Source organism: Neofelis nebulosa, chromosome 6 (genome assembly GCF_028018385.1).
Source record: "Neofelis nebulosa isolate mNeoNeb1 chromosome 6, mNeoNeb1.pri, whole genome shotgun sequence".
Classification (NCBI taxonomy): domain Eukaryota; kingdom Metazoa; phylum Chordata; class Mammalia; order Carnivora; family Felidae; genus Neofelis; species Neofelis nebulosa.
Genome location: NC_080787.1, coordinates 27,430,016 through 27,446,675, shown reverse-complemented (window position 1 = coordinate 27,446,675; position 16,660 = coordinate 27,430,016). Strand labels below are relative to the sequence as shown.

The 16,660-nt window shown below is 41.1% G+C and overlaps 1 protein-coding gene across 4 annotated transcripts in view; it reads left to right on the top strand.

Moving 5' to 3' along the window:
- Nucleotides 1-16,660, top strand: part of CDYL (chromodomain Y like) — a 244,828-nt gene that overhangs the window by 9,172 nt on the left and 218,996 nt on the right. For 2 of the 4 annotated variants that reach the window (XM_058733140.1, XM_058733139.1), the window contains exons 1-2: nt 13,598-13,735; nt 13,930-14,019. In XM_058733140.1, the coding sequence (XP_058589123.1) occupies nt 13,607-13,735; nt 13,930-14,019 (219 nt within the window). In that variant the 5' untranslated portion in view covers nt 13,598-13,606. Of the gene's footprint in view, nt 1-1,515; nt 1,656-13,597; nt 13,736-13,929; nt 14,020-16,660 lie in introns of those variants that run through there. The other 2 variants (XM_058733141.1, XM_058733144.1) reach the window with 2 other exon arrangements.

Genomic DNA, 16,660 nt, shown 5'->3' with positions numbered 1-16,660 from the left:
GTCAGACATTCCCTACCAAACCTCAGTACCCGTCAGAAGTGTTGGCCAGTACTGACTACCACCAAATTCCTTAAGCGTTCTTACTGGTTTAGCGAAACCTCATTTTTCCCAGTTCCCTGTGTTGGCAACAGTGATCTTGATGTACTACCTGAGTTAGGGCTTTGCTCAGCTGTATATGACATGAGTTAAAATCGTTTTCAAGATGAGTGTCTTAAAAGTCACAGGGAATGACCTCAGATTTTTTTATTTATCCAAAACCAGGATACAGGAGTGCTGACGCATAGGGGCACTTATACCCCAATGTTTATAGCAGCACTCTCAGCAATAGCCAAATTATGGAAGGAGCCTAAATGTCCATCAACTGATGAATGGATAAAGAAATTGTGGTTTATATATACAATGGAATACTACTTGGCAATGAGAAAGAATGAAATATGGCCTCTTATAGCAACGTGGATGGAACTGAAGAGTGTTATGCCAAGTGAAATAAGTCATACAGAGAAAGACAGATACCATATATTTCCACTCCTATGTGGATCCTGAGAAACTTAACAGAAGACCATGGGGGAAGGGAAGGGGTAGGGGGAAAAAAAAGTTAGAGAGGGAGGGAGGCAAACCATAAGAGACTCTTAAAGACTGAGAATAAACTGAGGGTTGATGGGGTGTGGGAGGGAGGGGAAAGTGGGTGATGGGCATTGAGGAGGGCATCTGTTGGGATGAGCACTGGGTGTTGTATGGAAACCAATTTGACAATGAGTTTCATTAAAAAAAATTTTTTTTAAACCAATTCCTAAAGGTATAGACTTTCTAGAACTATCTCTATGTGTTTCCATAAACCTTCTGCCACAAGTGGATGCCAATCCACTCCCTGCTCCGAAAACACAACATGCTTTTCCATGACTCTGACTTTGCTCTTGCTCTCTCTACATCACAACGAATCACTTCCAACTCTCCATCAAACACACTTTACGTCCTCATTTTCAGACCTTTTGTATAAGACGTCTTTTGTATAAGACCTATGTCTTTGTCTCCCTACTACGCTGAAGGTCACTTGAGGACAAGGACCATCTCACTGTCATTGTTATGTCCACTAGCCTATTACAAAAGGGAAAGAGAGACACTGAATTGGTCCTTAAGGTGTATGCCCACAAATGTTCATGATCACAAATGGCAGTCTTCCCACCCTCATGATGAACATGAGGCCACTTGGCTTACTAACTCTTTAATATATTGCAATACTTCATGATACATTGCAAGTAAGCAAGATATTGACATCTACTGAGGTGGAGAAGAGCAAGTTTGACAATTTTTAAATTGTTTTTTATCCTTTATCGTTTTAAATGCATTGCTACTTTGATGCAGTGCTTAATGATATTTATTGCTTCCACCACACAAGCACAAAACGCTGGCTCACTCTCAAATTCAATATGGACCTTGTGGAAAGTAGTTAAATGCTGTGAGACTTCATTTTCCAATTACTTTAGTAAATTCCTCTTGTGGGGATTGTAATTGCAGGTGGTGATCAGAGATTGCAGAGACCTCAGAAGAATTTTATGGCATTCCAGGCAGGACACGGACCAGCCTGGGGAAAAGAAGAAATAAGAGCTGGAGATACAGGGAATACTATTAGAAGTTATTTCTGAAGAGAAACAATGGTAAGACCTTCCAGCACCTGAATTTGTTCTGATCCAGTAGGGCAGAATTCTTAGAGGGATCCCTTTTTATTTAAAACTAGTAATCGTACCGGTACGTGTTCAGAAATTGTTCAACAGAAGCATTCTGGTTATTCTACAGTTATCATTCCATAGCTGTTTTGACAACTCCTTCTCTCTTGCATTCTCCTTTCCTCCTCTCTTGAATTCTCCTTCCATTCTCTGAATCTTCTTCTATCTGGCCTTTCTAAATTAATTTTTTTGTAGCTAGAGCTTCCCCTTTACTGCAATGGTTACTTTCATGTCTCTTATTGCTTTCTTTAATAACTTTTAATGACCTAAGAAATAGTTGGCTGGGTTCCATTTTCTACTTCCTCCAAGTCAAATGATAGCACATCCTATACCCTGTGTTTATAAATATCAGAGAAGGCAGCATTAATTTGTTCTGCCTTATCTTCACTAAGGCATGCCTGGATTTTTGACAGGATGAAATTGAATGAGAAAGTGGTTTTCTACATGGCTAAGAAATAACAAGCAAGCCCAGATGTCATGAGAGCTAGCAACCTGCAGAAGTCATCTGTCCATCCTGTCATTGATTTACTGTACATGGTTTTGGGTGCCTCCCATCAGAAAAGCATGGAACTAGGGGCCTCAGGGTAGACAGCCAGGAGTAAGACAAAAACACTGCCTCAAGGAGCTTTTGTTCTGCAAGGGGAATAAGACAAGTGCTCAAATCAATACGATACAGGTTGCAGGAGATAGGTGCCCCAACAGAGGCTACAAAGAACTATGGAAGGTCAAATGAGGGAGAGATTACATCCCATAAGAAAAGACCTGGTGGAGATCTAAGTCAGTTTGGGGAATGTTGAGTTTGAAATCAGTGGGGCATTCAGATGTAAGCATTAGCAGGCAGTGAGGACATGGGACAGAAACCAGGAAGAGAGAGGTGGGTGAAAAGTAGCGTCCAAAGTCATGTTTGAAAGAGTGTGTTCTCAGCTGTTTGACTCCTGTTTTGACTACTAGGATACTTTTACTGCTACAGCTTCCAGAGCCTACGTGCAGCTGGGGGTTTTAATTTCCTAGCAAAGAGACTTCCTGCCACAGCTGAGGCACCCAGGACCTACAGTTAGGGACTTCTGCTTAGGCAAAGTTGTATTTCAGCTCTTAAAATGAGAAGTTTTTTGTTTGTTTTTGTTGTTTTTCTGATTTTTAAGGTAATATGTGTACAATTTTTTTTATTTTAAAAGTATAAAACAAATTTTAAAAAATCATTCATATTTCATATTCATATAACCTACTATTCAGAAAAAATATTTTATAGTACTAAGCTTTTCTATGTAATTAATGCAATTAATGCAAATTTATATCTATATATTGATTCTTTTTTTAACTCAAGTATTTTTTTTAAAAACAATTGGATTATGTTAGACATATTTTTTGGTATTTTTTCTCTTTAAATAATACACCATGGCCTTAAATGAAATACACATCTACATCAACATTTTGGATTCCTGCAGAGAATCCCAACTCCTTACTGATAAGCACTCAAATTATTTTCACTTTGAAACTGCTTTTAGGGGCACCTGGGTGGCTCTGTCAGTTGGGCATCCGACTTCTGCTCAGGTCATGATCTCACGGCTCCTGAGTTCCAAGCCTGGCGTTGGGCTCTGTGCTGACAGCCCAGAGCCTGGAGCCTGCTTCAGATTCTGTGTCTCCGGCTCTCCACTCCTCCCCTATTCATACTTTGTCTCTCTCTGTCTCAAAAATAAATAAACATTAAAAAAAAATTTTAACTGCTTTTAAATGATACTGTGATAAACACCTTTGTGTATGTATTTTGTTGGGTTTTCCTTAATATAAAAATTTTTAAGTTTATTTATTTTGAGAGAGAGTGTGAGCAGGGAAGGGAGAGAGAGAATCCTAAGCAGGCTCCACACCAACAGCACAGAGCCCAATGGGGGAGCTCAAACTCATGAACCATGAGATCATGACCCAAGTCAAAACCAAGGGCTGGACACTTAACAGAGCCACCCAGGCACCCCTCTTAATATAAACTTTTTAAAGTGGAATTCAGGGTCAAAAGATATGTGTTATGCTAAGTGAAATAAGTCAGTCAGAGAAAGACAAATATATGATTTCACTCATAGGTGGAATTTAAGAAACAAAACAGATGAACATAGGGAAAGGGAAGCAAAAATAAGATAAAAAACAGACAGGGAGGCAAATCATAAGAGGCTCTTAAATACAGATAACAAACTGAGGGTTGCTGGAGGGGTGTTGGCTGGGGGATGGGCTAAATGGGTAATGGGCATTAAGCAGGGCACTTGTTGGGATGGGCACTGGGAATTATATATAGGTGATGAATCACTAAGTTCTGCTCCTGAAACCAATACTACACTATATGTTAACTAACCTGAATTTAAATTTTTTTAAAAAGGAGAAAAAAAGATATGTTTAACTGTATTAATACATACCGTCCTTGGACAAAATGTAACATCAAACAGTTTAAACTTTGACTGAATCTTGCCCCCCCTTTAAGTACTCCTCCCACATCAGGTGGCCTCCCTCCCCATCCATACACCTGTCTTGACCCCATTCTTACAAGACCTGAGCAGACTGTTACTTAATTGCTTTAAACAATAAGATATTCACTTTTTATGGCTTTTAATGACTCATTTTCATGAACATGAAAATAACATCTGGAGCCAAAGAAATGAAGCTATAATGAAGACAACAAAGGCAGAAGAACTATTATGGGCTGACCCTTGACTGATAAACCTCAAAACACACCATTATTAGCCAGGATGAGGCATTTTGAGTTATGATCAGATAATCTGCCCACTTGCAATGTGAGATTTTCTTGATCTGTTTTTGTCAGCACAATTTCTTCACTGGAATGGTCACCCAAACTTCCATTCTGACAATCTTTTGTCATTTCCCCAGCACATTTCCTATTGCCATTACGGAGAAAGAAAGTGGTCTCTGCCACCAAAGAAAATTCACATTTGGACCAGATGCTCCTGTCTGTGTTGAACAGGGGCACAGGTTCTTTGACCTCTGTGTTCATTTCTGCAGTCCATTTGGATGGCAACAGCAACCAAGGAGTGTGACCCAATAATTATTACTAAGTCCATTAAACTGAAATTCTACTACGTTCTCAGCCACGAGCAACACATAATAATCCTGCAAGGCACATCTGTGGACAAGCCACGGAGGCCATGGAAAATTTACTGTGGGACTCTAGGATCTTATTTCATGTTCTCACATTTCTCTGAAGAAAAAAAAAATGTTACTTATGAACATGGAGTTAAACTCTTACAAGTTGCACAAGGTTACAAAAGAAAAGAGGAATCCAATCTTGAAAACTCGGTCTAAAAATAGCTATGAATATACAGAATGTAATTTTTTAAAACTTAACCCAAATGAGTGACTACTGCTTTTTTTTTTCTTTCCATCTGTGTGATGTTTCAAGTGATACCTTCCTTTTATGAAGTCTGATTTTCTATTATCCTCTTACACATAGTAGGCACTCAATAAATGTTTATTGCAATGAGGTAAATTTAATACACTTAGGTCAATATCTTTCACACATTCCTTATAGTAAGTTTATAGTCAGAAAACAATGTTGACAACAACCATTTCAGAGACAATACCAAAGGGAGCTCTCCAAACACACCTGAGGTAAATTACTAAATTCTAATTTAAACCACAGCCAATATTACCAATTTGTTTTAAATGACTTGTCCAGCTCTTAGAAGAGAACAATGATTTGGGGAACAGAAGTAGATCAAGAAGATTGAGAGTGAGTGGCAGGAGTAAAGGGATACATATTTGCAATTCTGGCTTCCTACAGTGAATAGTCAAAAGCTCTCCTACCAGAAAATAATATCTTGAATTGAAAAGCATTCAGATCATGGTGGATTTCTAACTCTATTGAATTTCCTCCTCCCAGGCAGCCTATTTACAAAAGCAGTATGATCACTGTTAATATTGTCATTTAATAAACACATTTCCGATGGGAAAAAAATATATAATCCAACTATATCCCAACATGTAAATAAAGATTTCTTCTTAAAATATTAGCTTTGTTTGAGGTTGTTGCTTTTCTTTTCAAACTGATCTCTTAGGAATTAAAATATACCAACAAATGGAATTAGTTACACAAAGCAATAAAATACATTCTTCCTAATATGCAAATATCTTCCTACGTTTTCAGGATAACAGCACACTGGAAGGACAGGGATACAGAGAACTTTCATTTAAAATGCCCAAAAGTGTTTTTTAAATCAGAAACCATATTCAAGCAGCTCTTTTTCACTGTGATGTACTTTGCCCCTCTATTCATTCAAAACTTCTTAGTAAGCACTTATACATCATCACCCTGATGTCTCACTAGTTCCTTGGGTGACTTCCTCTGGAGAGTAAACAGATTTGAACAGGCAAAAAAAATAACACATCCTCTGCTCACATTACACCGATGTGCCTTACAAGAATCATTTCAGACACAAATTTTCTCATTAGTGGGGAACACTCTATTTAGTAAAACAACTTTAGCTTAAATATGATCACAGAAATCTTTTCAAAGATAAGATAATGCTTTTCTAAACCAATTACAAATTTTAAAAACGTATTGCTACAGTGACCAATTCATCCGGTTTGCCCAGAACTGTCCCAATTTCAAAACTAAAATTCCTGCATCCTGGGAGCTCCCTTCAGACCCAAACAAACAGGGACAATTGGTCACCCTACAATAAGCAATATTTGAATGCAAATATCAGAAGGGTCAAGCCATTCTTTTTCATTGAATTTAAAAGCCTCTGTATGTATGTATAAAGCACTGTGCTGAAAAGCAGTCGGTCAGGGTTCAGGCAAGAGTTGGGTGGCATGGCCAAACTAATTTGAGGAGACTTTCATAAAGAGGTTACTGACGGAGGTATGGGCAGAGTTAGGGAATCCAACAAGATGTTGGGCAGGATCCTGGGCTAGCAACAGTGGGGAGACACTAGCACCTGAAGAGGTAGATTATCAGAACCTGAAGAAGGCAACTGTTCAGTGAGAGATGTCCTCCTGAATTCACCACAACCCAGTGGGGAGAGAGCCTAGACCTCTGTGTCCTTCCACTCTCCAGATTTGCAAAGATGCCTCCCCTTGGTTGTATCCAACTAGAAGGCAGAGGAAGGAAGCCTGTTGATAAAGTTCTCATCTGTCAGCATCCCAAGCCATGGAGCAGAGCAGACTGGGTCTGAAGGGGCCCAAACAGAGTTAAGCCTGGCTTCTGCTTTTAGCAATTTAAAATATAGGAGAAATCTTAAAGCATTATTTCAGATGCACACCTATCATCTCCCTGTACCATATGCTAGCACCAAAAAAACTGAGTGTTAAGATATAACTAGTCCTTGGGGAAGTAAATAGAAGTTGAGTTTAGGGGTGCCTGGGTGCTCAGTTGGTTAAGTGTCCAACTTCAGCTCAGGTCATGATCTCATGGTCCATGAGTTCGAGCCCCGCGTCAGGCTCTACGCTGACAGCTCAGAGCCTGGAGCCTGCTTCAGATTTTGTGTTTCCCTCTCTCTCTGACCCTCCACTGCACATGCTCTCTCTCTCTCTCAAAAATGAATAAATGTTTAAAAAATTTAAAAAAAAAAAAGAAAGAAATCAAGTTTAGTTCTTTATGCCTTTTGGCATGGTCTATCTTCAGTTAACTTAAAATGAATGAACCCTGAGAGTTCAAGAGATATTTGTAGAAATATTAAAGTATCTACCTCTGCTACTTTCATGATTGAGTCACAGTTTGAATTGTACATCTATTCCTTCCCTTAATAACTCCAACAAAATAATTTGAGGATATCTGCAAGGTGGCACTAAGTTACCTTGTTGGATTTACTCTGTGGTATTCTGCCAATATTTTTACTCTGAAGCAACCTTCTCTTATCAAAAGCAAGAGTCTCCATGCTTTTCTAAAGTTTGTCCATTCTTGTCAAAGCTGGAAACAAATGGGCAGATTACCCCGTAATGAAAGTAACTGTATTATACACTGTCGGCTGCATCAGATTTTCTAAGTGACAACTTAGATTTACAGAAGAAACATTACAGGAAATCACTATCAATGTGATCCCCAAAATGCTTCCCTTCGTATTATCCCCTCCACCACCATTCATTCAATGTTTAGAGGTGAAAACACCAATAAATGTATCATAAAGTTAGCTTTCATTCTGATAGCATTCAAACTGCTGAAATTCCCCCACACAATTGCAGCATCATGGCAGCTAATGTCTCACAAAAAGACCACAGGTTGCCATGCAAAAAGTGCCTGTTATCTTTAAAGTGATTGTGAATAGGTTACTGAGTCTCCATTCCTTCCTTTGTAAAATGAGGGAAATAATGGATAACTCATTGATTGTTGTAAGGATTAAGTAGTAATATAATTTCAAAAAAATACCTGACAGGAAGAAGGCCCACAATTAATGTCCACACTCATACTCTCTGCCTTACCCTAGTATATATTATATATACATTTAGATACATAGTTTTGGTAACTTTATATTTTAGTAACTAAAGAAAGTATGCCATAGAATCTGCAAACATATCTGCTCATCTCTGCTCCTTGACATTGAGTAGCCATCGGCAAATACGGCGGATGAGTTCAGACAAGTATGGCATTCCACTGAACAAAGGGTTTTCAGAGAAGTATGAGTTTTCTTTGTTTTAACCCACTTGAAGTAATCCAAATCGGTAAGTAATGAAGTGTAGCCAAGCAACATGCATTCAGGAGAGGCAGAAGGGTAGAAATCTTACCTATTTATTGAGAAGAAAATTTAAGGGGTCTTCTCAGACACAAAAAGAACTTCATGTCCATATGTGAGGTAGATGGACAATATACATCCCTTCAGACACTCCAGGCTCACCTGCTGTGGGGGAGCATGTACACATCCCTTCAGACACTCCGGGCTCACCTGCTGTGGGGGGCATGAACCAACACCGAACAATGGGGAAAATGATCAAGTCATCCCTCTGACCAAATATCTTCTTTTTTTTTCCCCAAAGCGTAGTGTTTTCTTTTCTCCTTGTCTCTCTCCATTCCATCCAACCCCCCACCCCCACCAAAAGAAATTAAAACTTTGAAGTACCTCCATTTGATATTTAACATAAGCCCTGAGTGGTCACGGATTCTCTTTCTTACATTTTCACTGACAAAGTGCTTCCAGCTGCCCTTTCGGGTGGGACGCCACCACAATAAAATGCACTGTTTGCTGAGGATTTCAGCTGCCACCTGGGGGCTCAGCGTCCTCAATGAAGGCTATTTAAGCAATGCTGGTGGTGAAATGGTGACAAATGGTATGTTGACTTTTTTTCTGGTGTTTGTGGTTTAGGACTAGTTGGTTTCAGTCTTGCTGGCTCTTGCTTCCGTGTTACCAATCTTTTCCACATTTAAAGTCTGTTACTGCCTCTCCTTCAGGGTTATGGCAGCAAGCTTTGTGCTGTTGACAGAAGCCATTTGTTGAGTGGAAGGTTCATATTTTAGAATACTGGCAAGGACTGATTTTACAGTTAGTCCATGGTTCTGAATTTACGTTTACTTTTTTAAGGGTTTTCTTTTTCACCTAGCTGAAAAATGTTTCTTCATTAGGTTGTTATCACTCCATTCACATGAAATGGCCTTGACTGCTACTTCTTTTATCTCTAGTCACACACGGTAAAATTAGGCTTGAGCCCACATGATTAGCCAGAGACTGGTCCACATGTGACTCACATTTGCTCTCTAAACATCTCGGTGGCTTCACTGGTAAGATGGACTTTGTCTCAAGCTCAACCCCTTATATGTCACCTTTCTTATCTCTGGAGTCCCTTCCTTAGTCTTGGTGACAGTTCTCAAAGATGATCATCTTTGTATCTTTGCCTCGGCTTCCTCCTGTTCAGTTCCTTCTCCTTACACTGCCTTCCTCCTTCATCCCTCGCAGTTCTAGAACACATGCAGTTATTTCTGCTTCAAGGTCCTGAGCTGACTGTTGGCTAAACTAAAACACAGCTGAACCCAAAGTCCTGAGAAAGGACAGTTTCCACTCTACTCCGGAAGAGGAGTCTGGGACTCTTGCTTCTAAAGGGAAAGAAAGTACATTTCATTGAGGGCTCATCAGGAATCCCAGCATGCCCTTGGGCAGAAGGCACTGGCTGCTGTAATAGCTTTCTGCTTCCAACTGTAAAGAGATCCAAGAGCAATTTACCTTCAAAGAGATGCCATGGGTTCAAGACCCTTTCCGTGAACTTTCTACTTTGTGCACTCCAATACAACAAGGTCAGGTGGCCATTTGAAGTGGAAAAAATGATTTTTCTCCAATCTAAAGCATGCTTGGAGTACAATCTAGAGGCAACCTAAACTACTTGCATAGTTCCACATTATTCCACTAATTTAGTACAAACCCATATGTACACAGGCTTGGACCTGGTCTCACTTCTATTTCTCAAGCCCAGTCCCCACCTTCCCAGAGCTCTTCCTTCCTCCTAGGTCCCAATCTCCCTCTAAGTATCACCTTCCCAGAGCTCTTGCTTCCTCCTAGGTCCCAATCTCCCTATAAGTATCAAGCCAATTGAAAATCAACTTTATTTAAAATCTATTGCATACCTCCTCAGTCTAGTAGGGTAGTCATCCGTGCAGAGTCATAAATTACAACAGTGATGAGAACAATCGAAGTGGGACAAAATCCCTCTTCTCCAAACACATGAACCCCACCTCTATAGCATCCTTGTTCCTGCCCCTGGAATCTCTCCAAACCAGACTCTCCCTCCTGCTGGCACACAGCCTAGATCAAACATCCAAAGAGGCCCTGCTACCTTTTCCTGCTCAGTCCTCCTTCAAGCCTGTGTGAATCTACTTTCTCTGAAACTTCATTTTGCATGGGTGCACTCATGCATGCTCACACTCATACTTTTACACACTCACACCACACACACACAGACACACACACCCTGCAGAATCAACAAGTCATGCTGAGAATACAGAACTCATATCCATATTTCCAGATTATTCTCAGACCTTTTGTATATCCATAGCCCAGACAGACGAAGTTACTCAGTCTGTTCACTGTTTTGATGGAGGGAATATCTGTCAAACCAAGACATAGACCTAATGAGTCCTGTTACATCAACATGCAGAAGACTTGGTACTTCAGGAATTATGAATCCATCATTGAAAAAGGTGAATGACCCCATCATCTTTTGACTGTTAGGATCAAAAGATAAAGATTCTAATATAGGTAACCTGAAACATCCAAAAATCCAAAAGCTTTTCTGGTCTGAAAGCATCAGCCAATATTCTTCCAGAAAATATATTTTCCTGGTGATGTTTGGATTGAGATGTTATTAGAATAAGTGTCTACACCACGGGTAGTCTGCAAACTATTCAAGGTAAGGTCTGGGTGGCACAATGAAACTAGTGTGAGAGTAAAAGCATCTGCTGAAGGTAAACTATAGAATTGATAATGGAGACTTAATTCTGTGTTTTTCCAAACACAGATAATATAACTTACATGTTCCCAAGTGAGGGAAAGAAATTCTTTGGGAGACAAAGTTGAATGGCTTCGGTACTTGGCTCAGCAAGTCAGTTTTAAAGTCGTATTCACGAGCTACACTGGATTGGACTCCAGGGGCCAGGAGTAAAGTCAGTGAAACATCGATTGTATTCTCTATAAGTATTCTCCTCCAATAGGCAGTTGAAGAAACCAATGCACATCCACAGTGTGTCTGTCCTCAGAAGAGAAGAGCTACAAAAAAATTATAAAATATAATATATACAGTGTATGAAATATATAAAAACATGTAATATACAATATATAAATATAAAATATAGAGTATATATAGCATAGTGTGTTGTAAATGTATGTATACACAGACTGTACTATATCAATCACAGACTCCCTAACCTTAAGGAGCTTACCATCTAGGCAGATGTGCAAATCCAACCCCTTGTCAACAACAAATTGCCCAGAGAGAGAGGAAAGGATATCACCTGAGCCAGAGGACTCTGGGAAGGAAGGCTCCACACAGGCATTTGGATCCGATGTGGAAGAATGGGAAAAAAAAAAAAAAATCAATGAAGACAGAACGCAAGGAGAGTTAGTCTAGTCACAGGGCACGGCAAGAGCAAAGGACTGCGAAATGCACGCTCTACAGGGTACAAGAAAAGTCTGCCCTGTGATCGGGCTCCGTGTGCCTGAGATGTCATTGGAGAGGTCACTGGAGTTGAGCCCAGAAAGAAATCCGACGCCAGGCCACGCAGGACGTTTAATGCCGCGCTAAGAAGTTTCGTTGTTATCCCGAAGACGGTGAAGCCACCACCTGTTTTTCTGGAGGAGCCTGATATGATTCAATCTGTGCTCTAGGAAGACACGTGGTGACCGTGCTGTGGAAGGGTGGGAATGGAGAGGAGCTAAAAACGGGGAGGCCCCTTAAGGAAACGGGCCTCCGGTAAAATCCGGGGAATTCAAGCACACACACAGGTCCTTCTGGCACCCTCTGTGCAGGCCTGCCCCTCCTCCACAGGAGCCTCCCCTGGAACATTCTCAAGCCCCCACCCAGCCTGTATTCCTCCGGGGGCGCTTTTTTGAGAGAGAGACAGAGACAGAGAGACAGAGACAACACGAGTGGGGGAGGGGCAGAGACGGGGAGATACAGAATCCCAGGGAGGCTCTAGGCTCCGAGCTGTCCGCACAGAGCCTGAAGTGGGGCTCGAACTCATGAACGGCAAAATCCTGACCTGAGCTGAAGTCGAACACTTCCCGGACTGAGCCACCCAGGCGCCCCTGATGCTTACTTAGCATTGCACATGCTAGGCCGGCTGTCACGTGACTCCAGCGTTTGCTCCTATGTTTGGAACATCGCACTTCTGGTAGCACAATCTGTGCGCATCTCGTTCAAAGCCACTTAACACTTTTGGCTGATAGACGTCTTACAGTTAACAAAGCCCCTCGGTTTTTACACGAAATGCTGCTAAATCATGAATCTCCCACCCTCTCTTCATTTTTATGAGTAGTTAAGATAGAAGCCCTACCTATAGTAGTAAAGGCTGCTAATGTAGTAGATTACTTAAATAACCAGCATGCCTTTTAAAGGGGGCTGTTATGATCTAATTCAAGTGATAACAATCCAGGGTCTGTGCCTGGCCTCAGTCTAACGCATATCCTATGTGAGCAGAAAGGGGTTTTAAAAAAAAAATTTTTTTTAACGTTTATTCATTTTTGAGGGACACAGAGAGACAGAGCGTGAGTGGGGGAGGGGCAGAGAGAGAGGGAGACACAGAATCCGAAGCAGGCTCCAGGCTCCGAGCTGTACACACAGAGCCTAAGGTGGGGCTGGAATTCACTAACCTGAGATCATGACCTGAGCCAAAGTCGGACACTTAACCCACTGAGCCAGCCAGGAGCCCCAGAAGGGGGCTTTTTGACCCTGCCCCCCCTACCTCCCATCCACCTCCCATCCTTGCATTCTTAATCTACAAACTATTCCTTGGAGTATTACCCCCTGCAAAAATCAATATACGTAAAAAAATTCAAGGTATTGGTAATGTGTGGAGGGGAAGGAGAGAGGTGGTAATATTTATTTTGGGTGTCAAATACAAGGGGATCGTTTTATTTTATACCCTTTTGTATGTATGGAGTACTACACGATAAAAAATTTTAGTATATAATAATTTTAAAGGTATACGTGGGGTTGGTTTAAAGTGGGAAGAAAATTCTCTATGATCCTTCTGTTTTGCATTTTTTTAAGAAAAAGGGGTAATGGAGAAAAATGAGGAGAGAAGGCATTAAATAAGCACAATGAAAGGAAGAGAAAAAGATTTAAGATGGAGAAAGTAAGTGAAAGTAAGGAAAAAGATTCAAGCTGGGAAGACAGACAGCAATGGTGGGTTTGGAAGGAAGACTTATTTGCCTGGTGGGCACAGAGTGAGGCAGGAGACCAGACGGATGAATATGGTGACTACCCACAACATTGAGAAGAGATGGGGTTGGAAGAGATGGGAAGGAGCCTCAGATCCTTCGAAAGCTCTCAGCAAATCCACCCCACCTTCTGGCCATCAGCCTCAACCATTTGAGGTAGTCAAACCACTCCACCCCCGACCCCTCCCCCCCTTATTGTCCAGACCACGGCCCGTAGGCAGGAAGCACTGACACCAAGGTCCTGCCAGTGTGTCCACCAGATGCTCCCTCACAGCTCTGGCTCAGATTCTCCTTACACATTAGGTATCTGCCCCGTGACTCAGCCTGCTGTCCTTCCTTCCCTCCCCCAGGGCCTGAGCAGCAGCCTGCCAAACCATAATCAACAGGAGCCCTGCAAGCCTCAGGAGCAATGGCGACATCTTTCCAGTGAAACCTGCCGGGTAGGTGTGCGGACTATCAAGGACTTGGTTGGTCACAATGGGACTCCAAACTTCAGGGTAAAAGTCACACTGCCCTCTCCCCCCATCCCCACCTCCCGCGTGGCAAAATTCCACTTGAATTAAAGAGTTACATGTTTTTAAAAAGTGAAACCATAAAAATATATGTAACTCAGATAAGTAAAGTAAAAAAAAAAAGTGAGTTGTGTAAAAAAAAAGAACAAATGGATATGCAAGGACATGAGACCAGTACAATAGACAGTCTGAACTCTGTGGGGTTTGCCATGAAACAGCTTCTTTTTTTTTTTTTTTTTTTTTTCCTTCAACCTCTACCTTCAAATCTTCCTTTCTAGTCTCTTCTCAACTCCTTGGGCTGAACACACAGCTCTTTAGTCACTCAGCTTCAAAAGCAGTCTCATTCTGGTCACTAAGATTCTATTGCATATATTAAAGTCCAGGCTAAGTCAAAGATTAATTTCATATCCATTCACATCCAAAGGCTTTTCCCCTCCATCCATCCCAGGCTGGACTTGTGGCCCAAGGGTCCATCTGGAAAGGAGGAATAAGGTTCTCCTTTTGCAAGGTTCTTCCTTTCTCTCCCTCTCCCTGCTGCTTCTAACCCCTCTGAGCGTGGGTGGGGGTGAGGGGATGGAGGACAAGAAGAATAAGGCAAAAGCACTTTCACTGGACTTTTGCAGCCTCATCTGTCTTGGTGGTTGTGCTCTTGTGCCTGGAGGGGCCCACCCATGGGTGGTACTATTGTCTGACCCAGAAGATGCTCTCCAGGTAATCTCCACTCACAGCCTCACCCCCAGGCAACCATCCCAGCAATGCCCATCACAGCCTGAGGGTTGGGGAGAGGAGCCACCTTGAATGGGATACCAGCAAGATAGCACAACTCAATTTCTACTAGGGACAACTTGGAAGCTTCTCATTTGGCTGTGAGGGACCAATGGGAGAAGCACCCCAAACCACAAACCCTCTATCCAGATCTTTCTCGTGAATAGATTCTCTTGGTAGTCTTATGTCAAAAGACTTATGGACCTCTTCTTAGAATGTTTATAAAATAAAATATGCAATATTACAAAGGAAACTAATATTACAAAGGAAAAAAACATTTTTTTAAATTTGTACTCTAATATGTATGCTGCTTCATGTAACAATCCTCGCAGTGATTTCTAAGTGGTGCTGAGTGTAAATGATATTTTGAGGTATCTGCAACAACTGTGTGTAACATGAAAACACCTGTGGTTTCTACTGGTGACAAAGTTACATGTGTTGCTGATACTACTATGGTTTGTTGTCTACATTCGTAATGGAAGGAAATGCTAAATTTCAGCCAGAAGATAGTAAAAATAAGGACGGACTTATTCTTCCCACTCATGATCATGACCCCCCTGAATTCCATCCACAAATCCCTGAGGACTCCAGATCAAGAAATGCTACTCCTGCGAATGCTCCTCCCACAACCTTCCTGCCTCTGCATATATAGGTCAGAAAAGGTTAGGGAGGTGGCCGCAGGGCCGGTTTGGTGGCCTCTTGGTGAGATTTGTAGCTCCCTTAAGATTAGAGAAAATTAAATCCAATAGTCATCAGCTTGGGGACACACAACTCTGAATCGGTGTGAAAAAGCCCACTAAATGACTTGTTGCTGCAAATGTAGTTTCTGCTCTACATTTATGAAAATACTCTGGAATTGGTATCCAAGAAGCTGTTAAGAGTAAATACCTTGGGGGAGTGGAGGTGGAGGTTGGGGTGAACGGAAGGGAATTACTTTTCATATTAAACCATATAATGAAAAGCGACTTTAAAGAAAACTTTAAAATTTTTCCAAAGGAAACTGTATGTTATTTTAAGCTGATCTAAGGCTCATAAGGAGTTTCTAAGCATAAAAGTAACAGAAAAATGATGGGGATGATTGACAGATTTGATTACACCAAAGATAAGTCAAAACATACTGATATCACAAACTAAAAGAATAATAACAAACTTGACGAAATATTTGCAATAAAAATTACAGAAAAGGAGCTAATAGTCTTATATTATGAAACAATCTTATAAATCAATGGGGGAAAACAGTAACATGCTACAAACGGCTGTTCTAGACTTTTCTTTCTGCCCTGATTCTACCATATCTACCTACAGAGAACAACTGACCAGAAAAGAAAGAGAATCCTAAACATACAGATGAATTTCGAAGATTCAGTGGTGGCTGAGGCCACTCCCACTTTTCTTTTAATTCCCAGTTCAGTCCAATCCACTGGTGTTTCAAACTGGTTAAGGCTTGGAGGACCCAGGGCCAAAGTGGACCTGAGCCTCTACACTAGAAGGAAAATAAGTGAATTTAATCATCTCCCATCTAGGGTATATTTAGAGTTAAGTGGTACCCTTACAATAAGGATGCAAGAAAATTTCTTGAAAGATAAAATGTCATGTTTATTTGTACCTGGCCTTCTGGTAGAGCATCATGCCATGTGTACAACAGAATGGCCTTTGGAGACCAAATAAACTTGGATTCAAGTCCTGGTTCTGCTGCCTTTTACTGTCTATAAAACTTGAACAAGTCACTTATGTAGATATTTGTTTTCTCATCTGTAAAGTGGGAATGATGCCTCCTCATAGGGTTGTTGTAAGGTTAAGAGAT